Source organism: Hyperolius riggenbachi, chromosome 11 (assembly GCF_040937935.1).
Source record: "Hyperolius riggenbachi isolate aHypRig1 chromosome 11, aHypRig1.pri, whole genome shotgun sequence".
NCBI lineage: Eukaryota > Metazoa > Chordata > Amphibia > Anura > Hyperoliidae > Hyperolius > Hyperolius riggenbachi.
This window is the reverse complement of record NC_090656.1, coordinates 140,352,558-140,377,791: the sequence shown is the minus strand read 5'-3', so window position 1 is coordinate 140,377,791 and position 25,234 is coordinate 140,352,558. Positions and strand designations below refer to the sequence as shown.

General features: G+C 44.6%; 1 protein-coding gene across 2 annotated transcripts; it reads right to left on the bottom strand.

Moving 5' to 3' along the window:
- Positions 1–2,449: 2,449 nt before the first annotated feature.
- Positions 2,450–24,842, bottom strand: INTS5 (integrator complex subunit 5). 2 transcript variants are annotated; one of them, XM_068260183.1, is made up of 4 exons: positions 24,771–24,839; positions 21,141–21,254; positions 17,996–18,075; positions 2,450–5,287 (listed from the first exon to the last, which is right to left on the bottom strand). In XM_068260183.1, the coding sequence occupies exons 3-4, from the start codon at positions 18,034–18,036 to the stop codon at positions 2,512–2,514; spliced, it is 2,817 nt and encodes a 938-aa protein (XP_068116284.1). In that variant the 5' UTR covers positions 18,037–18,075; positions 21,141–21,254; positions 24,771–24,839; the 3' UTR covers positions 2,450–2,511. The 2 variants fall into 2 exon arrangements, with proteins under 2 accessions (XP_068116284.1, XP_068116283.1); XM_068260182.1 differs by lacking the exon at positions 21,141–21,254 and having other exon boundaries at positions 24,771–24,842.
- Positions 24,843–25,234: the final 392 nt, after the last annotated feature.

Sequence of the window (25,234 nt, the reverse complement as noted above, 5' to 3'; positions counted from 1 at the left end):
GGGAAAAAACAATGCCCTAGGCAGAGAATCTGCTACAGCGGATCAACCACCAGCACATCAAGGGGGGGGTCAGGTGCTGCTATACACACACTAGATTGTCGGGTGAGGAGGCCCTCAGCAGCTGCCGCTGTGAAGAATCGTTATACATATATATGCAGCTTTAAAAACTTACATAGTCTGATTGAAGAAGGAGGAAAAAAAACAAAAACAAAAAAACAAGCATACACCCATCGAGTTTAACCAGAAAATATGGTACTACACTAACCTGCACCTTAGATAAAACAGTCAATCCAGAGGAAGGTTCTGGATCAACATATCCCAGTTGATCCGAGGTAATGACTAGCAGAAGTAAATATTGGCAGATTGATGTCACTACTAAGGACCATGAAATGTAGACAGGCAGCTGATGCAGGATTCATTTTTTTTAAAATGTTAAAGTGAACCGAGATGAAAATAAACTGATGAGATAAACAATTGGCTCTTTTCTTCTACTCCTAAAAATGACCTTTTTTAAAAAAAAAAAAATATAGCTCATATAGCTAGTTTTATTTTATGTATAAACATTTACAAAGCAGACAATGTTTTATAGTCTCTGCTTAATTGCAGTTTTTAAAGGGTCCTATACACTGGTCGATTTCAGCCCTCAATCAATGCAGCAGGAAGCATGATTGATCAGCCGATTGATCAATTTCGATTTGCTTGATCGGTCCGGATAGAAAATCTAGGTCGATCGGCTGCTGGCAGCAGATCGATGGCCCATAGAACTGCATTGGATTGAATGCTGCAATAATGCATTGATTGATTTTCAATAGATTTCATTCTGAAATATTTTAGAAATCTGTTCCTTGTGTGTGGCACACATCAGATAGATTCCTGTAAGATTCGACCCGAAAGGCATCTGACAGGAATCTATTTGATGGTCGAATTTGCTGCAAATCTATAAGTGTATGGCCACCTTAAAGGTAGCCATACACTAGTCGATTTGCCATTAGATCGACCAGCTGACAGATCCCTATCTGATCGAATCTGATCAGAGAGGGATCGTATGGCTGCCTTTACTGCAAACAGATTGTGAATCGGTTTCAGCCTGAAACCGATCACAATCTGTTGAGCTGCTCCTGCTGCCTGTCCCACGTCACTGCAGTGACGCAGGAAGTTAATGTACGCCGGGATGGAAGCAGGAACAGAGCGGTGCGGTGCAGCGCGGAGAGGATGCCCGGGAGCCAGCGTCAGGTAATGTATACCTGATCGGATCGGCCGCCGCTAGCGACGCGCTCCCTACCCGCAGGCGATCGACGATACTTTTCCGCACGGCGCGAATGACGGACTGATCTGATTCCGGGAGGAAATCGGATCGGCGGGTGCGTTTAGTGCGAACGATTGGCAGCAGATTCGATCCCAGTGATCGAATCTGCTGTCGAAACGGCCGCAAATCGGGCCAACTTAAGAGTCCCAGAGCGAAAATAAATGAACTATTTACCTTTTTAATCTTTCCCTGTTCAGTCAGAAGCCTAGTTATTTGCTTAAAGGGAAGGTCCAAGCAAAAAAAAAAAATGAGATTCACTTACCTGGGGCTTCTACCAGCCCCATGCAGCCATTCTGTGCCCTCGTAGTCACTCACTGCTGCTCCAGTCCTCCGCTGGCAGCTTTCTGACCTCGGAGGTCAGGGCCAAATTGCGTACATTTTTACACATTCCCGCTAGTGCAGGAACATTAACACATACATTTTTACGCGTTAGTGGTGAAACGCGTAAATTTTTGTTCCTGCACTAGCTGGAATGCGTAAAAATGTATGCAATGTGGCCCTGACCTCCGAGGTCAGAAAGCTGCCAGCGGGAGACTGGAGCAGCAGTGAGTGACTACAAGGGCACAGGATGGCTACATGGGGCTGGTAGAAGCCCCAGGTAAGTGAATCTCATTTTTTTTTTTTTTGCTTGAACCTTCCCTTTAAGGCTCGTACACACGTCTGATGAAAGGCAACGACGGGTCCGTCGTCACCTTCCGCTGGGGGGGGTTTTCAGCAGACAGTACAGCGTGTGTACAGTCTGTCGATGGACAATTTCTTATCAGTGAGGCAGACTGAGTCCTGACTGGAGAAAAACTGTCAGTTGCATAGCTGAATATTATTTCTTTCAGGCAGGAAAAAAGAAAAAAAAAAAGAGCACAGCATAGGTGTCTGTATGCTTGCCACTGTATATACACATGTCTATCTCATCATGTCACATGTCATCTTGGGTACACTTTAAATGAGGGTCAGAAATGTGTATGGAGGATTTCTGGACTTCCAAAGTTCCTTTTTAAATCCCCACTCCTTTGTACTTTTGACCCCAGCCTGGCACAAACTGGTGTGGGCAGACTAAAACTTTCCTCTTTGCTTGAATTATAATATCCAGATTTGTGAATGCTTAAATTGTCTCAACAGCCACATTAAAAGTTCACAGAAAATATATTTGATTTTTCTCATCCCAAAGCTTTATTTGCCTTTACAAAATGCAGAGGTGGTGGATGTTTTCACAACTGATAGCGCCCAGAAAGAAGCCCCAGGCGGTCAATATTTCGATGTAACACACTGTGTACAATGCCCATATACTTGGCAGGATCTCCTTCTCGGTTGAAGTCTCTGTTGAAAACTGCTTGTTCTGCCTGAAAGACAAATCTCTGTGGAAAAGGTCCATTTTCTCGTACAAAGTCCCAAACACTAAGCAGCAGTAAGCGGACTTCATATGGTGCAAGCAGCGAGAACATCTCATGCATATTAGCAAGTGCTGGGGGAAGGAGTTGTCCCTCGCCCATGCAAGACACCAACTCACAAGAAGCCATTAGATGCCATGAAGAGTTGACGGAAGATGAGTCACGTGATGCTTCCCAATGTGCCAACAGTGTGGCAAGAAGACCTCTAAGTAGTACTGAACAATAGCAAAGTGCAGGGCGACCTTGTGCCACAAGATGGAGGAGTTGAAAAAGTAAAGGATTCTTTTGGAAGCACCTGTATATAAGTAAGTCTCTTTGAACTGTGGATCTTGCATGATCTTCAGGTGGCCATGCAAGCTCACTGTTTGTTACATCAGGGCAAGCACATTCAGTAATAGTCACTGCTAAAGTCTTGGCTGCTTCAGGGTCTAAAGTTGCCAGCTGCCCATTTTCTTCTTTTTTGGCACAACAGCAGCATAGTAAGGAGAGAAGATTCTGTGTATTTTCAGCACACTCCTCTTGCCCCCTTTGTTGATTTTTCTCCACAGGCTTTAAACCTGATCCAATCACACCTGCATGAAACACAGACCACACACTTCCTGAAAAATCTACAGTTGATCCAAGGTGGCTGTTAATCTCTAAAAGAGAGCCAGTGGCTTTGTCTGATTTTTGGGATACAGGGATGCTACTTTGTCCACCAAATAATCCTGCATTGCCCTGATGCAGTGCTCCCTGTACAAGCTGATGCAACACCGCTTTTCTACCAGCATGAGAAACTTTACTGAGCCGTAAAAGCAGTTTGGAGGCACCGCTTACACCAGAGCTGCTATGTATGTGCATGGAATGGAACAAAAGATGTGAAGATGAGCGAATAAGGTGGTGGAGCTGGGCAGGAGTTAGAGATAAGGGAAAGGGGCAACAGCATAGTAGGAGACAAGCAGCCTCACAAAGTCTAAGGTTGCTGTGCAGAAGCAGGTGACCAAAATCAGACACGTGCTCAGAAAGTGCCATACCTATTTCTCTACCCATTCCCCCTTCTTCACTCTGAACAACTAGAGCTAAGTTTTGCAACAGCTGAAGGGCTTTCTTATCAGTTAGAGCACCAGCATGTACCTGAGCCACGCATCGAGTTACTGCTGCAAATGTTAGATTTTGCATTGAGGAAGAAAGTACTGCATGAAGCTGGACTGCTAGCCCAAGCTCCTCTGAGCTCTGGGCCAACGTGAGCAATAGACAGAGTGCTTCTGGGGCACATGGTGGATTACTATAGATGCAAAGTAATCCCAGGAGCTGATGAAGCCACAAATGGCGCTTCCTCTCTAAGCGTAGCATTTCCGCACACAATTCTGGAAGATGGTCCCTCATAGCATCTAAGAAAGGAACTGCTCTTGGCTGAGCTTCACCTATTCCCCTCACACTGGTCTTTCCATAAACTTGCTTTTGAAGACTGAGCAGCAGTAGTCTCACAATACGATCACAAGCCTCCCTGACAGAATCATGCACAGCCAACCCTGGTGTAGTTATAACAGATGCAGGCATAGCTGTATCCAGAAGAAATCTGAGGAGACGAGGGGCACCTACAGATGTCTGACACGCTAGGTGCACACTTAGATTCAGCATGTTGTCCAGCTCCTCCCGGGGAAGAGTAGAACAATGCTGCTGCAGCTGAGCTAATGTGGCAGGTTTCAAAGAATCTACCAAATCTTGACATACGGTTCCCAACAAAGAAGGTGAAAGAGCTGCCAACTGCAAAAGGTAAGGTAGAGTTGACCTCTGCTGTTTGCTTCCAGGTCTTAAACTTTCATGAAACATCCTCAGTATCTCTTGACGAATGCTGTTCCCATGGCGTGAGCTTAAATGCCCTAGAATGCCCACCACAGAGCCCAACTTTGGCACACGCTTTTCAAGGGTTTCATTTGGAGAACTGTGTGCACAAAAGTCCTTTAGGCCACATGAAAGCACTCTGCTTATTATTGTGCTTGGGAATGAGTTTCCAATATGTGCTACCACCCAGTCAAAATGTGGAGTGTGCTGCACTGAAGTATCAAGCAAAGCATCCACACAGGCATCTGGGCAGCTGTCTATCATTGTGGACAGGCATAGTGTGTATATGTCCATAAGTACTCGCGTAGCTCCACATGACATCCACAATTGTAACAATTCATTCAAACTTGCAGAGTGTGGCATTCCTTGTCTGTTGGCATGTTTACTGCTCAGCTGTCCCATAAGCTCTATAGACCAAGCAGAAATAAGAGGTGCCCATGCACGGGGATTAAGTTTAATAAAGTCTTCCAGCACCTTCTGAACTTCCTGCGTCACTTCATCTAAGCACGGGGTGACTAATGGAGGAGGCCCTCGACGCTGAGATGCTGAACACTGTGGAAGAGAGTCTTGTGAGTCTTTTTCACTCAGAAATGAAGACACACTGTCATGAAACACAGAACGAAGGTGTTCCAGCACAGCATGCCGAGCAGAAGGTAAGCAACGTAGTAGTAACAAGGCACAGCGGGCATGATCACGAGGGCTCAGCTTCTGCCCATGCTGGGGATCTGAACCATTTAAGAATGACTTGATCTGTAGGGCGAGATCCTGCGAACTTTGAAAGAGAGTAGATTAGAAAAATTACAATAAATTCTCAAAAACCTTTACATTTTACATCCTCATGAATCAGAGATCATGTACTTAAGTAATTACAAGCACACTTTAAGCATATACTGTAACTTAAAGATATGAGGAAAATTGAATAAGATACACAGCAAGTGAATTTCAACATTTTTGCTACTAAGTCATTCAATCACTGCTAGCATTATCTCGTTGGGGCCTGTTGTGGTAGGCCGGCTGCTCATTTAGCATTAAAACATACATACATCTCCTGTACACTATATAGTAACCAACGTGCGTACATACGCACAATTAGTTGCCACAGATATCAGGACTCAACCTTTTGGGCAACAGTTCGGGGCCAAGTTCTGTACAGACGTGATGCCAGCCGAAAGAGTAACAATGTGTTTTGTTGCTATGGAGGGGATTTGCAGGACAACATGTGGCACCAGACGAAGAACAAGCTACAAGGCTTTACGGTTTTGAAATGAAGCTTGAAACAATCACGAGTTAAATGACTGCTTTAAGCTCAAATGCAATGAAATACCATACCTTTGTTAATGTTCAATCTCAGTTTCCCACACTCTGATAGGATTACTGCAGACACCCAGTGCTCAATACAAACACCCAGGGCCACATGAAATTCACTTTTTCACCCAGGTGATATTTTCACACCTTGTAAATAAAATGCCCTTTACACCACCAGCAAGCAAACAAATACTCAAAATAATTTTAACAGTACTTTTTCACCTACATTTTGGTATTTTTTCCATTGCAAAGTGCAAAAAAGTTATTTTAAATCGAAGATGAAAAATTATATCCTAGCTTTTTAAAGACCACACTCTTGCTCATCAAAGTGCAAAACCGGTCGGGAAGGAGAAAGAATTGTCAGAAATAGCGTCCTTTCTCCTTCCTAACCAGTTTCAGGCTTCCACCATCAATGGAAGGCCAAAACCAGCTGGAAACGAGAACGGGCGCTAGCACTTTGATGTGAAGGAGTGTGGATTTTAAAAAGGAGTTATATGCAACAGGGTCCAGTGTGCATGGACCCACAATGTGAGTTTTACCATGCTTTTTATTGAGACTCAGGCCCATATGTAATTAATTTTTTCACTTGAGTTATCTCCTAGGAGATAACTTTCATCTTTTCTTTAAATTAACTTTTAAAGGTAGCCTTAAGTCATACAAAAAAAAATGACTTTTACTCACCTGGGGCTTCGCTCAGCCCCCTGCAGCCGATCGGTGCCCTCGCCGTGTCTCGGAGATCCTCCCGTCCTCGCCGGCGACCACTTCCGGTTTCGCCGTCAGGACCCGACAGGCTGGGAACTGTCGCCCCCTATGCTGCTATTGCGGCCACCTGGCCGCATAGGTGCGATATTTTGGCTGGGAACGTGAAGAATCACTCGCATTCCCAGCCTGTCGGGTCCTGACGGCGAAACCGGAAGTGGTCGCCGGCGAGGACGGGAGGATCTCTGAGACACGGCGAGGGCACCGATCGGCTGCAGGGGGCTGAGCGAAGCCCCAGGTGAGTAAAAGTCATTTTTTTTTTGTATGACTTAAGGTTACCTTTAACCACTTCCCGACCGCCGTATATACAATTGGCGGCCGGGAAGTGGACACCGCAAGGACCGCCGTATTGACAATTGGCGGCGGTCCTTGTATGGGCATGGGCGGAGCGATCGAGTCATCCGTGACGCGATCCTCCGCCTCCGCCTGGCGCCGCTCACCCGCCGCAACATCCCGCCGGCCATACGGAAGCGCCGGCGGGATGTTAACCCGACGATCGCCGCATACAAAGTGTATAATACACTTTGTAATGTTTACAAAGTGTATTATACAGGCTGCCTCCTGCCCTGGTGGTCCCAATGTCCGAGGGACCACCAGGGCAGGCTGCAGCCACCCTAGTCTGCACCAAGCACACTGATTTCCCCCCCCCCCCCTGCCCCAGATCGCCCACAGAACCCATCAGACCCCCCCCTGCCCACCCCCCAGACCCCTGTTTGCACCCAATCACCCCCCTAATCACCCATCAATCACTCCCTGTCACTATCTGTCAATGCTATTTTTTTTTTTTATCCCCCCCACCCCTCAGATTCTCCCCAGCCCCCCCCCCCATGTACTGTATGCATCTATCCCCCCTGATCACCTGTCAATCACCTGTCCATCACCTGTCAATCACCCGTCAATCACCCCCTGTCACTGCCACCCATCAATCAGCCCCTAACCTGCCCCTTGCGGGCAATCTGATCACCCCCCACACCAATAGATCGCCCGCAGATCCAACATCAGATCACCTCCCAAATCCATTGTTTACATCTATTCTCTCCTCTAAACACCCACTAATTACCCATCAATCACCCATCAATCACCCCCTATCACCACCTGTCACTTTTACCTATCAGATCAGACCCTAATCTGCCCCTTGCGGGCACCCAATCACCCGCCCACACGCTCAGATTGCCCTCTGACCCCCCCTTATCAATTCACCAGTGCATTAATTACATCTGTTCTTCCCTGTAATAACCCACTGATCACCTGTCAATCACCTGCCAATCACCTATCACCCATCAATCACCCCCTGTCACCCCCTGTCACTGCCACCCATCAATCAGCCCCTAACCTGCCCCTTGCGGGCAATCTGATCACCCACCCACACCATTAGATCGCCCGCAAACCCGCCGTCAGATTACCTCCCAAATGTATTGTTTACATCTGTTATCTTCTCTAAACACCCACTAATTACCCATCAATCACCCATCAATCACCCCCTATCACCAACCGTCACTGTTACCTATCAGATCAGACCCTAATCTGCCCCTTGCGGGTACCCAATCACCCGCCCACACGCTCAGATTGCCCTCAGACCCCCCCCCTTATAAATTCGCCAGTGCATTAATTACATCTGGCCTTCCCTGTAATAACCCACTGATCACCTGTCAATCACCTGCCAATCACCTATCACCCATCAATCACCCCCTGTCACTGCCACCCAACAATCAGCCCCTAACCTGCCCCTTGCGGGCAAACTGATCACCCACCCACACCAATAGATAGCCCGCAGATCCGACATCAGATCACCACCCAAGCGCAGTGTTTCCATCTATTCTCTCCTCTAAACACCCACTAATTACCCATCAATCACCCATCAATCACCCCCTATGACCACCTGTCACTGTTACCCATCAGATCAGACCCTAATCTGCCCCTTGCGGGCACCCAATCGCCCGCCTACACGCTCAGATTGCCCTCAGACCCCCCCTTATCAATTCGCCAGTGAAATATTTACATCTGTTCTCCCCTGTAATAACCCACTGATTACCTGTTAATCACCTATCAATCACCCCCTGTCACTGCCACCCATCAATCACCCCCAGTCACTGCCGCCCATCAATCACCCGCTGTCACTGCCACCCATCAATCAGCCCCTAACCTGCCCCTTGCGGGCAATCTGATCACCCACCCACACCAATAGATCGCCCGCAGATCCGACGTCCGATCACCTCCCAAGTGCAGTGTTTACATCTGTTCTCTACCCTAAACACCCACTAATTACCCATCAATCACCCCCTGTCACTGCTACCTATCAGATTAGACCCCTATCTGCCCCTAGGGCACTCAATCACCCGCCCACACCCTCAGAATGCCCTCAGACCCCAGCCCTGATCACCTCGCCAGTGCATTGCTTGCATCTATTCCCCCCTCTAATCACACCTTGAGACACCCATCAATCACCTCCTGTCACCCCCTAGCACACCTACCCATCAGATCAGGCCCCAATTTGCCCCGTGTGGGCTCCTGATCACTCGGCCAAACCCTCAGATCCCCCTCAGACCCCTTCCGATCACCTCCCCAGTGCATTGATTGCATCTATTTTCCCCTCTAACCACCCCCTGAGACACCCATCAATCACCTCCTGTCACCCCCCTAGCACTCCTATCCATCAGATCAGGCCCAATACAACCTGTCATCTAAAAGGCCACCCTGCTTATGACCGGTTCCACAAAATTCGCCCCCTCATAGACCACCTGTCATCAAAATTTGCAGATGCTTATACCCCTGAACAGTCATTTTGAGACATTTGGTTTCCAGACTACTCACGGTTTTGGGCCTGTAAAATGCCAGGGCGGTATAGGAACCCCACAAGTGACCCCATTTTAGAAAAAAAGACACCCCAAGGTATTCTGTTAGGTGTATGACGAGTTCATAGAAGATTTTATTTTTTGTCAAAAGTTAGCGGAAATTGATTTTTATTGTTTTTTTTTCACAAAGTGTCATTTTTCACTAACTTGTGACAAAAAATAAAATCTTCTATGAACTCGCCATACACCTAACGGAATACCTTGGGGTGTCTTCTTTCTAAAATGGGGTCACTTGTGGGGTTCCTATACTGCCCTTGCATTTTAGGGGCCCTAAACCGCGAGGAGTAGTCTAGAAAACAAATGCCTCAAAATGACCTGTGAATAGGACGTTGGGCCCCTTAGCGCACCTAGGTGTCAGAATCTCATATTAATGCAGAGAACTGATCATCCCTCTTGCCCACATCGTATACAAATGTTGAATGGTTTGCAGATAAATTGAGTGAATTTCAAGATTAGTGAGTACGGGCAAAATCAAAATTAGATTGTGTACTTTTCAATGTTATTATTGGAAGTGAGCTGTTTATTCCTACAAGGTTAAAAGTGAGATAGTATTGAAGAAATGTTCACGTTATGTAGTATTGTTGTGTTAGTAAATTTAACCGTCTAAGGTCAAGATATACACTGCTTAAGCTAAGCCTATTTTATACGCAAGATGTTAATCACATAGTTTTCACACATATCTAATATGCTGATCACTAATATACACTTTATTTCAGATTGTATAAAAACAGTTAGGCCATAAGCCTTGTGTTGGCCATTACCACTTATAACCATAGGGGGCATCTCTTGTGCCTGCTACTAACACTTATTAACCACAAGGGGCCTCTATAGAACTCTATCTAAAAATAAAGGGTGAGGTAAATGTTATAAAAAGAACATGACTTCATGTAAAATCCCCTACCCCGACGCCATATTGGAAAAATCACAATAAAAAGGCCTGGCAGGCTAGCACATTGGGAGCATCAAGCCTGAAACTCCACTGAGATGATTGAGGCCTAGCAAGAGACTACCTTCCATTGTGATTCTGAAACCCAAGAGAGGTAATATGCAATTATTCTTGGTGAATTCTTTGACAATTAGTCTATATAAAAGTTAAAGACTTGTCTTTTTAAACTTCAGCAGTTTTTTGAGTTTTTAGATAACTTTTTTCTATGCTATAAGTTTTACTTATTATAAGTTTTACTATTCAAACGCAATTGCAAGCTTAGAAGCAATTAACAAGCTTTGAAGGATTAAGATATATCTACTTTAAGTTCTTCATATAAGAATAGAACTTCATAAATCATCTTTTAAGGATAAAGCTATATTGTGTGTAACATACACTGTTCAATCTCGAGACAACAATTATCGATGAAGGATAAAAGCTACAGCAGAATATTTGCTATATTGAAATTGACTGGTTTAATTAAAGGAACTTTGAAAATGTATTTTTGGATGAAAATGTATTTTTGGAATGATTGACAACAACTGGAGAGATGTATATTCCTGTATATAAGCTTTATCAATTTTTTAATAACAAGATAATTTTATAAAATTCAACAGCTGAGTGTTGCGTTTTTCTTTCAGAGGTAAAACTGTTAACCTATAAATATTCTGTTTATAGTGAGCACGCACCCACTTCTGTCTAATTTTGGTTATGACGCTTTAAAGGCTGGTCCTTTACTGAGTTGGTAATCATTTTAAGCAGATATCGATCAGATATTTGACATAGGCTGCAAAAAAGTGTCACACATGTGGTACCGCCGTACTCAGGAAAAGTAGTATAATGTGTTTTGGGGTGTATTTTTACACATACCCATGCTGGGTGGGAGAAATTTCTATGTAAATGGACAATTGTGTGTAAAAAAATCAAACAATTGTCATTTACAGAGATATTTCTCCCACTTAGCATGGGTATGTGTAAAAATACACCCCAAAACGCATTATACTACTTCTGAGTACGGCGGTACCACATGTGTGGCACTTTTTTTTACACCCTAAGTACTCTAAGGGGCCCAAAGTCCAATGAGTACCTTTAGGATTTCGCAGGTCATTTTGCGACATTTGGTTTCAAGACTACTCCTCACGGTTTAGGGCCCCTAAAATGCCAGGGCAGTATAGGAACCCCACAAATGACCCCATTCTAGAAAGAAGACACCCAAAGGTATTCCGTTAGAAGTATGGTGAGTTCATAGAAGATTTTATTTTTTGTCACAAGTTAGCGGAAAATGACACTTTGTGAAAAAAAACAATTAAAATCAATTTCCGCTAACTTGTGACAAGAAAATAAAAACTTCTATGAACTCACCATACTCCTAACGGAATACCTTGGGGTGTCTTCTTTCTAAAATGGGGTCATTAGTGGGGTTCCTATACTGCCCTGGCATTTTAGGGGCCCTAAACCGTGAGGAGTAGTCTTGAAACAAAAATGACCTGTAAATTCCTAAAGGTACTCATTGGACTTTGGGCCCCTTAGTGCAGTTAGGGTGCAAAAAAGTGCCACACATGTGGTATCGCCGTACTCGGGAGAAGTAGTATAATGTGTTTTGGGGTGTATTTTTACACATACCCATGCTGGGTGGGAGAAATACTTCTGTAAATGACAATCTTTTGATTTTTTTACACACAATTGTCCATTTACAGAGGTATTTCTCCCCCCCAGCATGGGTATGTGTAAAAATACACCCCAAAACACATTGTACTACTTCTCCCGAGTATGGCGATACCACATGTGTGGCACTTTTTTGCACCCTAACTGCGCTAAAGGGCCCAAAGTCCAATGAGTACCTTTAGGATTTCACAGGTCATTTTGAGAAATTTCGTTTCAAGACTACTCCTCACGGTTTAGGGCCCCTAAAATGCCAGGGCAGTATAGGAACCCCACAAATGATATGATGTATAGAAAGAAGACACCCCAAGGTATTTTGTTAGTAGTATGGCGAGTTCATAGAAGATTTTATTTTTTGTCACAAGTTAGCGGAAATTGATTTTAATTGTGTTTTTTCACAAAGTGTCATTTTCCGCTAACTTTTGACAAAAAATAAAATCTTCTATGAACTCACCATACTCCTAACGGAATACCTTGGGGTGTCTTCTTTCTAAAATGGGGTCATTTGTGGGGTTCCTATACTGCCCTGGCATTTTAGGGGCCCTAAACCGTGAGGAGTAGTCTTGAAACGAAATTTCTCAAAATGACCTGTGAAATCCTAAAGGTACTCATTGGACTTTGGGCCCTTTAGCGCAGTTAGGGTGCAAAAAACTGCCACACATGTGGTATCGCCGTACTCAGGAGAAGTAGTATAATGTGTTTTGGGGTGTATTTTTACACATACCCATGGTGAGTGGGAGAAAGATCTCTGTAAATGGACAATTGTGTGTAAAAAAAATTAACAAATTGTCATTTACAGAGATATTTCTCCCACCCAGCATGGGTATGTGTAAAAATACACCCCAAAACACATTATACTACTTCTCCTGAGTACGGCAATACCACATGTGTGGCACTTTTTTGCAGCCTAACTGCGCTAAGGGGTCCAAAGTCCAATGAGCACCTTTAGGCTTTACAGGGGTGCTTACAATTTAGCACCCCCCAAAATGTCAGGACAGTAAACACACCCCACAAATGACCCCATTTTGGAAAGTAGACCCTTCAAGGTATTTAGAGAGGGGCATGGTGAGTCCGTGGCAGATTTCATTTTTTTTTTTGTCGCAAGTTAGAAGAAATGGAAACTTTTTTTTTTTTTTTTTTTCTCACAAAGTGTCATTTTCCGCTTACTTGTGACAAAAAATAATATCTTCTATGAACTCACTATGCCTCTCAGTAAATACTTTGGGATGTCTTCTTTCCAAAATGGGGTAATTTGGGGGGTATTTATACTATCCTGGAATTCTAGCCCCTCATGAAACATGACAGGGGGTCAGAAAAGTCATAGATGCTTGAAAATGAGAAAATTCACTTTTTGCACCATAGTTTGTAAACGCTATAACTTTTACCCAAACCAATAAATATACACTGAATGGGGTTTTTTTAATCAAAAACATGTTTGTCCACATTTTTTGCGCTGCATGTATACAGAAATTTTACTTTATTTGAAAAATGTCAGCACAGAAAGTTAAAAAAATCATTTGTTTTGCCAAAATTCATGTCTTTTTTGATGAATATAATAAAAAGTAAAAATCGCAGGAGCAATCAAATAGCACCAAAAGAAAGCTTTATTAGTGACAAGAAAAAGGAGCCAAAATTCATTTAGGTGGTAGGTTGTATGAGCGAGCAATAAACCGTGAAAGCTGCAGTGGTCTGAATGGAAAAAAAGTGGCCGGTCCTTAAGGGGTAGAAAGCCCTAGGTCCTCAAGTGGTTAAGCATTCTACAATTCAAAAAAGTACCCAAAAGTTGGTTAAAAGGTACTATCAAAATTATTTCGAACATTTTCTTGCTTGTTGGTGGTATAAAAATAATTTTATGAAAGCGGTACAAAAATATCACCTAGGAGCAAACTCAGGTGAAAAAGTGAATTGCATATGGGCCTCAGTGTTTATTAATAAACTGCACCCCTCTGATTTGATCAAGCACGTTTTGACTCCAGTTTATGCATTTTGGTGGAGGAGGCCACTTGTCTTTGGATTGAGCATTGGGTGTTTACAGGAATCCTACCAGAGTGTGGGAAACCAAGATTGAACATTAGCACCGAGGAATGTTTGCATCTGGTTGATCCTCCATTTGTGGAGTGGAATCCTCTGGCAGCTTACCACTACTGATGGCTTACTTTTTGCTACAACAGCAATTGTATTACATCTACTGAAGTGATCTGCAAACTTGGCTCTCCAGCTGTTAAGGAACTACAAGTCTCAAAATGCATTGCAAGAGTCTGACAGCCACAGTCATGATTCATAAAGGCAAATGCACCCGAGGTGGGTTTCTGCCATCAATATTAGGACACAGAGGCACATTCTGCATACATTGCCCTGCCTCTGTGTCCTTACAGTGTGCCCCCACTCTCCCCCTGTGCTCTGCTGTCCCCCAATATAAAAACCGCCAGGCTAGCAACACACAGATTGTCGCTAGCTGGCCGTTTACTTTTAGGCTGCCATTCAGTGCTGCTCCCCCACCTCCTCTATAGCGCGGCTCCCTGCAGGTGTCCCTTTCCTCCACACCTCTGTAAGCGGATTTGAGGAAGCTTACGGAGGCGGGGAGGGAGGGGACACAGGCGGGGAGCCGCGCTATAGAGGAGGCAGGGAGCGGAGCTGAATGGCAGTCTAAAGGTAAACAGCCAACTGGCGACAATCTGCGTGTTGCCAGCCTGGCGGTTTTTATATTGGGATACAGCAGAGCACGGGGGAGAGTGGGGGCACACTGTAAGGACACAGAGGCTGGGAAATGTATGCAGAATGTGCCTCTGTGTCCTAATATTGATGGCAGAAACCCACCTCAGGTTCTCTTTAGCAGCTGGAGAGCCAAGTTTGCAGATCACTGATCTACTGCATTTGTTCCTCTAAGTGGGTGGCGGAGATGATCAATCATGTGCAAATAATTTTGGCGTGCATGCAAATGTAATAAAAATTGTGTGCAGCTTGGAGCCTGGCTAATCAAATACACTTCTTGCATCTGGATTGTTCCTATTTCTAGGTGCATTTAAATGGCATTAAATGTATGTGCAATCCATAATTATTAGCATCTCATTGACCATGTCTAGTATTAAAAGAAATCAGAGCTGTGGAAAAACAAAGAATCAATACTTACCCGGGGCTACCTCCCGCCCCATAAATACGTGAGTCTCTCACCATCCTCCTGCGGTCTGCCGTTCAGCCTCGGTAACTGGCTCAGTCGCGTCAGTCGTGGTCTTCTGCGCAGAAGACCATGACAGAGCCAGTTTATTGTGTTTATGGGGCTGTAGGAAGCCCGGGTAAGTATTAATTCTTTGTTTTTCCACAGCTCTGGTACCCTTTAAGGCACTGGTAAAACCATGTGAATTTGGTCCATTGAATGGTCTAGGCTGATGGAAAAATAGTTTTAGTACAATTAAATTTAAATACTGTATAGTAGAATACTATTTGTATCCTTTTTAAAACATGAGAAACAAAAGTTTATTGGAAAAAAAAAAGTCAAGTTACACAAGCAGTAAATACAGAATACAAAAATAAGCACACACAAAAATAGATAAAAATGTACATTATTTTATTCTTATATCAAACCTCTGTTGCCAATTTTTCTTTTTTTTTTTTGCTTGCCATTTCTTACCCTCAAAAATTCCATATTTTAGGTTTATTTTTCTATGATTATGTTGCATCCATCAGCATTCTGATGCCATGTTATTGAATGTTTAAAATAAGTGTTCCTATAAGTGGGTCATTGTGTACCTATCTGCCAGGCAGCACATTAGGCAGTGAATGTAGTTTGAGCCTCAGTAAATCCCCATAGCTGGATGAAAACACCCTCCTCAAATGACAGCTGCCTGGCATTGGTACTGATGCAGATGCCAGGGAAAATCATGACCGGGAGCTGAAGGGAGTGTGACCAACGCAGCAGTTGTATGACATCATTCATTGTGTTCAGTCTTGCCATCACTTTACAGTCTTCTACCTCCAGGTAGCTTTAAAAACAAAGCTAACTAGTAGCCCTAGACGACCGGAGTGCTTAATAATAATGGTACACACAGATCGACTATTTCCAACATGTCCAATCTGATTTCCGATCACTTCTATGGAAAAAAAAATTTATTGGAAAATCCATAGAAGTGAATGGAAAATCGATCGGAAATCATATCGGACAAGTTGGAAATAGTCGATTTCACAGAAAATCTGGTAGAAAATTGCATTGTGTGTACCTAGCATAACTCATGGGAGCAACATTCCCCAAAGGCTACAAACGCTACACAGTGTAGGGTGGTTGCAGTTTAGTTTGGCCATTATTGAAACTGAATTGGTAAAAGAGCTGGAAACTAAAAGCGCCCTTTTTATTTAAAATACTGTAAAATTGCTTTTAAAGGGACCCTGAGCTGTTCTTAAAAATCAAAATTGTTTCTCTAAACACTGCACCGCGCATGCGTAGGAGGCTGACATTGCCCGGCGTGATGACGCAGCGGGCTCGCTTTTTGAGTGAGCGCAGGCAACTTGCTTGGAAGTCGTCAGATTACCGGGCAGCGGGACCACAGGAGAGGCCGGGGACCTCGCAGGCTACGGGGGGCTGGAGGAAGCCTCAGGTAATTCCCATTTTTGATTTTAAGAACAGTTCAGGGTCCCTTAAAACACAAAAGGAAAATTTGGATATGTACCTCTTCCTCCGCCAGGCCATTCCAGTGCCGAGACTCCTGAAGCTCGGGGTCACATGGCCCCACTGCGAAGCAGCACAGACCCACTTGGGTTTTGTCGGAAAAAGCTAAGCATGACTGGTTTCGTGCTACTGCGCTTGTGCGAGATGTCGATTTTGCACAGGGGACAGTTCTGAAAAGGCCCAACGAAGGAGGACGGGGAAGTGATCCAGAAGCTTCCCTCTACTGAGATGAGCACCCCTTTGGGACACTTTTTCCCTTACAGGTACACTTTGATAAGTCATAACTGAATTCTAGACATATGTAAAAATACACATTGCTTGACTGTCAGGGTGGCAATTGGATAACTGCACTGTAGCTAATTTTTAATGAAGAACTCTGAATACCATACGCTGGTTAACCACTTCCTGCAAAACTGACTTTTTAAAAACGGCCATTTTTTGCACTTTTCAGTGCAAAACGGCCATTTTTTGCACTTTTCAGTGCAAAACAGACATTTTAAACCGATCTGTTTTACAGAAGAGAGGATTGCAATACACCCGCGGTGGAAGGAAACTTTACGCCACCTATGGGCAGTTGGGAAGAGGTTAAAGTTCACCTGAACAGATAGGGATATGGATGCCATATTTATTGGTGCTAGTATGGTTGAGATGAATCAGTGAGGAAGTCCTTCGGGAAATTCTGCTAATGTGATTGGGTGGACAGCACCCTTTCGACCTGCTAGGTTTCAGATAGGTGGGCATAACATTACTACAACCTATTTTCCCAATTAGAATTTCAAGTTGTAGACATTGCTTGGTGAACTGTTGTCTGGACTTTTACACTGGCTCACCTCAACCATACTAGCTCCGATTTATTTCCTTTTAAACAATACCAGCTGCCTGGCAGTCCTGCTGATATCTTTGGCTGCAGTAGTGTCTGAAATCACACACCTGAAACAAGCATGCGGGAAATCCAGTCAGACTTTAGTCAGAAACACCTGATCGGCATGCTTGTTCAGGGTCTACAGCTAAGAGTATTGGAGACAGAGGCGCAGAAGGACAGCCAGGCAATCTGCATTGTTTAAAAATGATTAAGGCAGCCTGTGCTTTAAGAATAAAATGTGTGAACATTACTGTGCCCAAGGCTTTATATGGTTGCTAAGTGGAGTTCTGCTTTAGTTTGTCAACTGCAAACAGGGATCAAAAGTTCTAACATTTCACTTCTCATTCTATACATCCATGGTTTTCCAAATCCGTATTGAGACAATCATTTCATGGTAGGCAAAACACAACTACAGTGACTGTCTTGCATAGCAGAATTAGATCAAATATATTTACCTGAGCTGGGGAGTGATGACTTGTGGTTGGGAAGAAATCATGGCTAGTGATTTCAAATCCTTCTCATACACTATTAGAACCTGAGAAAATGAGACAACATTTTCATAAAAAAAAAAAAAAAAAAACCAAAAAAAAGCACTACCTTTAATCATAACCACTGCAACACGGAATGATATCAGTAAATTCATGTTTTATCAGCAATGCTAATGTGCTTAGAGAAAGTGTATTTACTTCACAGCAATGGGAAGAGTATTGGATTTTGGGGGAAAAAAAGTCAATTTAACCACTGTTGCTTATTCCTATAGTAAGTCTATGCGGCATTTAGAGTGTAAATGGTACAATGCTATCCATCAAATTACAGTGTCCCAACGCAGTGCAGGTAGTGTGTTACCGCATAACACATGGTGCAGGACACTGCACCATTCTGCGACAACTGGAGCACGTCAGGTGAAGTTGGGGACATGACCATAATTTGTGGAAGATCAAGGTGGCGACTGAGTACGACAAGGGAGCTACAAGGCCAGAGGGGGCTGGAGGAAGCCCGGGGTATGTATAAATTTTAACTTTGGCCCCATCTCAGGTTTACTTTTAGGCTACTTACACACTAAGACGTTGCGTTAGGTGCTACGTTAAGGTCGCATAACGTGCACCTAACGCAACGTATGGTGGTGTTGAAGTTGGACGTCAGATTGAGCTGCGTTATGCAGCTCTCAAAGCAGCCGCTCCAGGTTAGTGATAGGAAGTCCGGATCTTTTTAAGGATTCGGATCATTTGAATCGGATCATTGAAAAGATCCGGATCTTTGAACCAAATCATTTGAATCATTTTACTAGGGAAGCAGACTGGGTGAAATGACTAGCAGGACAGGACTTTCCCTGCACTGTACATTCTGTATGTTCCTGTTTCTTCCAGACAGACATCCACTGTGAACCAAATCTTTCATTGTGATGATCCAGATGATTCGACTCACAAAAAAGATCCGGATCAAATGAACGATTCGTTCATGATCCGGACAACACTACAGTCCCACCAGGAGTATCTGCAGTGCAGTGAATATTAACTAGCCATGTGGCTGGCCGCGGAGGAGGAGGGGAGACCTCCTCCTCCAACATTACTGAGCATGTGCAAGCAGTCTAACGCTGCTTGGCCCAGTAAACCGTACAGCATGCAGCACTTTGTTTAAACGTGCTGCGTTACCATGTAACGCAACGTGGGCACTGTGAACAGCACAATTGATTTTACAGTGCTGTGAGTTAGGCTGCGTTACAGGCTGCTGTAACGTGGGACTTTAACGTCCCACTGTGAAACCAGCCTAAAAGGACATCCATGGCTAGAAATACTAAGTAATCACACAACAGTGTTGATCCAGGGATTTTTTTCTGATTGCCATCCATTGGGATGAATTTTTCCCCCCTCTTACGGCTAATTATTCCAAGCCTTATAATGGTTTTCTGCTTTCCTGTGGATAAAGTGGGATATGCGAGGGTGCAGGCTAGATTTTTTTCCTTACTCAAACTAACTATGAAACAGTGGAATGCTGCATAGCTGACCTCTGCATCTGGCATCCATTGCAGTGTGTGGCAGTAAGAGTCGGTGGAACTGCTGGAAAAACTGGTGATACGTTATGTAGCAGTGTACATTTTTGTGTCAACCTATAATAATGGCCAGTTCACACTTGAGCGGATGCAGAACAGAAACAGTAAGCGCATCCGTAAGGCCGTACGCATCACTGCTGACCTGTCCCATCACCGCCATTCGGTCCATCTATTCAGCCAGAAGGCCAGCAGAAGCATGGGGTTCTCCATAGTGGTGGTGGTGGCGCATAGGTGTATCATTTGGCGGCGATCAAAATGGGCGACGCGGAAGCGGCGACTAGCCTAGTGAGAACAGACAGTGTCCATTCTCATAGGCTTTCATTGGACACATTTTCCCGTCTGGTCCAGGAAAATGTGCCAAGATGCGTTCCATCTCATGGATTCATGTTTTTTAAGTGGAAGCGGATCCTATTTTTAACATAGGATCCGTTCGGTCTGGGAAAATGTGCCAAGTTGGGACTCTGGGCTCTGTCTCTTGGATACGTGTTTTCAAAGTGGAAGCGAATCCAATTTCTAAACATAGGATCCACTTCCTGCGTTTAAGTGGAGCTTAAAAAACATCCTGATGGACATGAAAACAGATATTATTTATTGTATTTATAAAGCACCAACATATTACGCATCGCTGCACAACAGATAAATGGGTTAACATACAAGGTATGACATACAAGGAGCTTACAACAAAACAAGATCATGCAAATGATTTGATAACAGTATTTCAGTGTCTTTGGTAAAAATAGAGACAGTTCTAGTCCACAAGAGGGACCGTAAGATTGCTTAATCAAGCTGGAAACAGTTGGGAGGAGGGTTCTGCCAGAGGCTTACAGTTTCAGGGCCCATTCACACTAGAGCGTTTTGCCACGATTTTGGCAAAACGCTCAAACGCTAGCTCTTTTTAAAAACGCTAGTGTAATAAAACCCTATGGGCCCGTTCTTACCTGGGCGATTTGCGCTAATCGCCGCAAAAAGCCCATTTTCAGGCGATTTTCTGGCCATCGCGTTTCAGTGCTATAGAAGTGATAAACGCGCTCGCGGAAAAATCGATGCAGTGTTCAGTGATTTTTCCGCGTGAAATCACGGAAAAATAACTCCTGCAAAACGCCGGCAAAAATTGCCAGCGTTTTGAAAACGCAAGTGTGAATGGGCCCTGAAGGGTGGAGGTAGAGAAAATAGGTACGTCTGTTGAGATGGTGCCCAGCAGAGCATATTATGGTGCTAATGTAGGGGGGTTTGCGAGCATGAAAAGGTGAGTCTTAAAGGCTCATTTAAAGGTATTAAGGGGGGGGGGGGGGGGACGAGTCTGATGGCTGGTGGGAGTGAGTTATGGGAGCAGCCCTAGTAAAGTCCTGCAATCATGCATGGGAGTAACATATGTGCAGTGTGACCAAGTGCAGGTCGTTGGATTACCAGAGGGGGCAGGCCGGTACGTGCATGAAAACAAACACAAAAAACATTGTTTACACAGAGCTTATGGTTGAAAAGTATGAATATCTGCTTGTCAATAACAATAAGCCATGTTTCCTGTTTTATTTTATTTTCTCTGTGCTTACCAAACTGTCTGCTGTTACTAATGAGACCACATAGCTGCAGCTGGTGATGTCATAATCATGGGTTGCTGTCAAGTTTGGAAACAGGTGCCAGAAAGCAGGAGACCAGAGACCAGGCTGGAAGCATATGAAAAGCAGGTAGGTTTCAGCACTACTCATTGGTCCAGCAGCAAAGGGGAGGAGTCCATTCTGGTCACAATCTCTTCTAAGGTTTGATTTACATCTAAAAAGGTGTCTAGTCCAGTCCTGTCAGTTTTAGACACCAATTTTGAATGTTTTTCTATGGCTGTGTTCACACATGAAATCTGTATATTTCTGGTCCAGTCCAGTCAGTTTTATTTGTAGCTGTGCTCATGCATAAAAGTATACATTTCCAGTCCTGTAAGTTTTGTATCAGTTTCGTGTATGTTTCTATGGGTGTGTTCACACATAAAAGGTGTACATTTCCAGTCAGGTAAACTGATAGATAATGGATGCAAAACTAACAGGATAGTACTGCATCGGACCGGAAATATGCAGATTTATGTGTGAACCAGTCCTAATGCTGCAGGCCCAGTTTCCCACAGCACCAGGTATGATAGTAACATTAATTTTCAAGGTTTACAAATGCCAAGTAAAGGTAGGGATCATGGGTTTTCGATAGGGAGAATGGCCAACTATACCAGGAATGTGTATTCCAGGTAATTTCGTTCATGTTTATTAGTTCTGCCTGATTGGCTATTAGTAATATATATATATATATATATATATATATATATATATATATATATATATATATATATATATATATATATATATATATATATATATATATATACACACATATAGGCGCCGGTAGACTTGGGCGCAGGATACAGCGGTATATGGCTGATCCTGCTTCTGCACAAGTCCGGGCCGATTTAATTACTATTCCCCCTCCAGGCCGCCATGGATAGTGGGGGAATGAAATAATTTGGCTTCCAGCGATTGCTGAAGGCCAAATTATTGTGTTTTTTAAGCAATTTCGGCTCCGTCTTCTGACGGAGCCGACGTTACTCACTGAGCACCGCTATAGACTGATTCCCAATACAGTCTATGGCTGCGCTGGCTGCGCCCAAATCTAGCAGCGCTGAAAAGCACTGCTCCGCTCCACAGGCAGGACTTGGCACTCTCCTCTCTACTCTCCTTAGTTTTTCAGTGAGTAAGCCCGCTATGATCTGCACTACAAGTGAAAGTAGCTGGTACTGCGCTACACACTCTACCAGGAGCGTCATTGCTAATAAGGGAAGAGATGCCCGGGAGTGCGTACAATCCAGTGGGAGGACTGTGGCAATACTTTCATTGGTGATTGCAAAGTGGTAGTGGTAACACTGCATCCTCTAATTTATGTTCACAATATTCTTCATTTTCCCCAGGCTGCCTATTTGTACAGTATACAATTTTCTGTTAGATTTGCCTGCCAAATAGATTTTTTCCAACATGTTGGAAAAAAATCTAGCTGGCAGGTAAATGTAACAGAAAATTGTATGGTGTGTACCTAGCATTACAAATGTTTCTAAAGAGACCCTGTAACAAAAAAGTCCCCTGGGGGTACTCACCTTGGTAGGGGAAGCCTTGGGGTCCCAATGAGGCTTCCCCCCTCCGCTGTAGCTGCAGGCAGTCCAGCGCTGACTCCCCCAAAGTGTCCCGGAATCCTCCCTCGACAAGCGCTGATAAGTGTTGGTTTATGTACCTTTCCTGGCTCCAGCGGGGGCGCTGTTGCGGCTCTCCGCGCGGAGATAGGCGAAAATAGCCAATCTCCGTCGGGTCCGCTCTACTGCGCAGGCGACTTGCGTCTGTGCAGTAGAGCGGCCCGACAGTGATCGGCTATTTCCACCTATTACCATGGCGGAAGACCCGATACTGCACCTGTGCTGGAACCCGTGAGGTAAATATTTACATCCCCGCCGTTCCAGGAGGATTTTCTCCGCCGCCGAGGGACCCAGGAGGACGGGGGAAGCTTCAATAGGATCCGGAGGCTTCCCCAACCCGAGGTGAGTACCCCCCAGGGGAGGTTTTTCTCGTTACAGGTTTTCTTTAACCTCCTTGGCGGTAACCCCGAACATAGTTCGGGGTAAGCCGCCGGAGGGTGCCGCTCAGGCCCTGCTGGGCCGATTTGTTTAATTTTTTTTTTGCTGGACGCAGCTAGCACTTTATCAAGTACACTCCAGTAGAGAAAAACACTTGGCACACAGCTGATTAACTGTGGGGTGCAGCTAGCTCCAATGTGTCTGCATTAAGCTTCACCCATTCAACAGCACCCAAAAGTCAGCTCACAGTTCAACATTAGGAAGTGCAGCAAGCTTGAGTAGTGCAGAGCACAAATTCAGATACAAAGTACACAAAGAGAATGCTGTGCACCTTCCTTTTGTATGTTTATTCCTTCCATCCTTCAGCCAACAACCAGCGTAAATGACATATAGAAAGACAGTGCTGTCAAACCTGGATCGATGGGGGTGCCGAGGTGAGCAGGGAAGAGGTGACCGGGGGATGTATGGACGGCACACAGCCGTTTCACGCCGTCTGGCGCTTGTTCACGTGCGTGTGTCCGATCAAGACACACGCACGGACACACGCACGTGAACAAGCGCCAGACGGCGTGAAACGGCTGTGTGCCGTCCATACATCCCCCGGTCACCTCTTCCCTGCTCACCTCGGCACCCCCATCGATCCAGGTTTGACAGCACTGTCTTTCTATATGTCATTTACGCTGGTTGTTGGCTGAAGGATGGAAGGAATAAACATACAAAAGGAAGGTGCACAGCATTCTCTTTGTGTACTTTGCAGCTAGCACTTTGCTAGCTGCGCCAGCACACTGATCGTCGCCGCCACGCGCACGATCGCCGCTATCCGTCGCGCCGCACGCCCCCCCCCCCCCCCAGACCCCGTGCGCTGCCTGGCCAATCAGTGCCAGGCAGCGCCGAGGGGTGGCCCGGGACTCCCAATGATGTCCCGACGTCAGTGACGTCATCCCGCCCCGTCGCCATGGCGACGGGGGAAGCCCTCCAGGAAATCCCGTTCTTTGAACGGGATTTCCTGATCGGAGATCGCTGAAGGCGATCGAAGAGGGCGGGGGGATGCCGCTGAGCAGCGGCTATCATGTAGCGAGCCCTGGGCTCGCTACATGATATAGGGGGGAAAAAATTTAAAAAAAAACTGCTGCGCTCCCTCCTGGCAGATTTGTTTATACCGCCAGGAGGGTTAAGCATCAACTCACTTGCAACCAGCCTGAAGAGAGCAGCCGACCATGGGTTTCTCACTGACATATGACACATGCTCCACCCACTGTTTACTATATCCAGAGTCAGTGTCACAGAAGGGCCAAAAAAGTTAACTATAAACAGAAGTTTTATTGTATCAAAGTTTACCATGCCAGGCGTTGCTCCCATAGACTTATAATGGAGATTGGCCGGGATCTGGAGAGGTAGTTTATTATACCCAAATGTTTACTATACCGGAGTTTATTATAACGAGATTACACTGTATGTGTTTACTTGGGGACTGGGGGGAATGACACAGACTTCTTGACTGGCGTGGGGAAAAAAAAGCTAGGAATACCTTTTAGTTAGCATTGCATAGTGCATTCCGTGGTCTGTAAAATCAAATATGTATTACCTTATCTGTACAGGATAGTGAGGTATTAAATTGTCCCGAGTACGGTGATCCGGACGAGCTTCTATCGTTGAGGCAGAAGGAAGTGACGAATGCTTTCCAGCGTGGAACGCATTAGAGAATAGCAGTCAGGGGGTCACGTGTGGGTAAATGGGAAGTAGAAGATCACGTCATGCGGACAGTTCATTCATAATGGCATAATGGCACATGCGATTGCGTTCTGGAGGCACATAGAGCGCAATATTGGTCGACAAAGTAGTGCCCCATTACCTAAAATGAAATGTGAAGCTTGTAATAATATCGATAGAAGTTAGTTTGGCGTCCAGAAAAAGCTAAACGTTTCTCTGGACATTGTTGCCACTAGGTGGTTAAAAAAGAAATTGCATGCATCAGAACTGATGATTATTGGTATATACAGTATGTAGAAGGAGATATTACTGTATTAATGAAATAAAAATTCATAAATT

Coding starts and splice junctions, on each gene's coding strand:
- INTS5 (XM_068260182.1), bottom strand. CDS start 18,036: ATGATTTCTTCCCAACCACAAGTCATCACTCCCCAGCTCAG. Junction 5,288..17,995: donor GTCATCACTCCCCAGCTCAG/GTAAATATATTT, acceptor TCTCTTTCAAAG/TTCGCAGGATCTCGCCCTAC.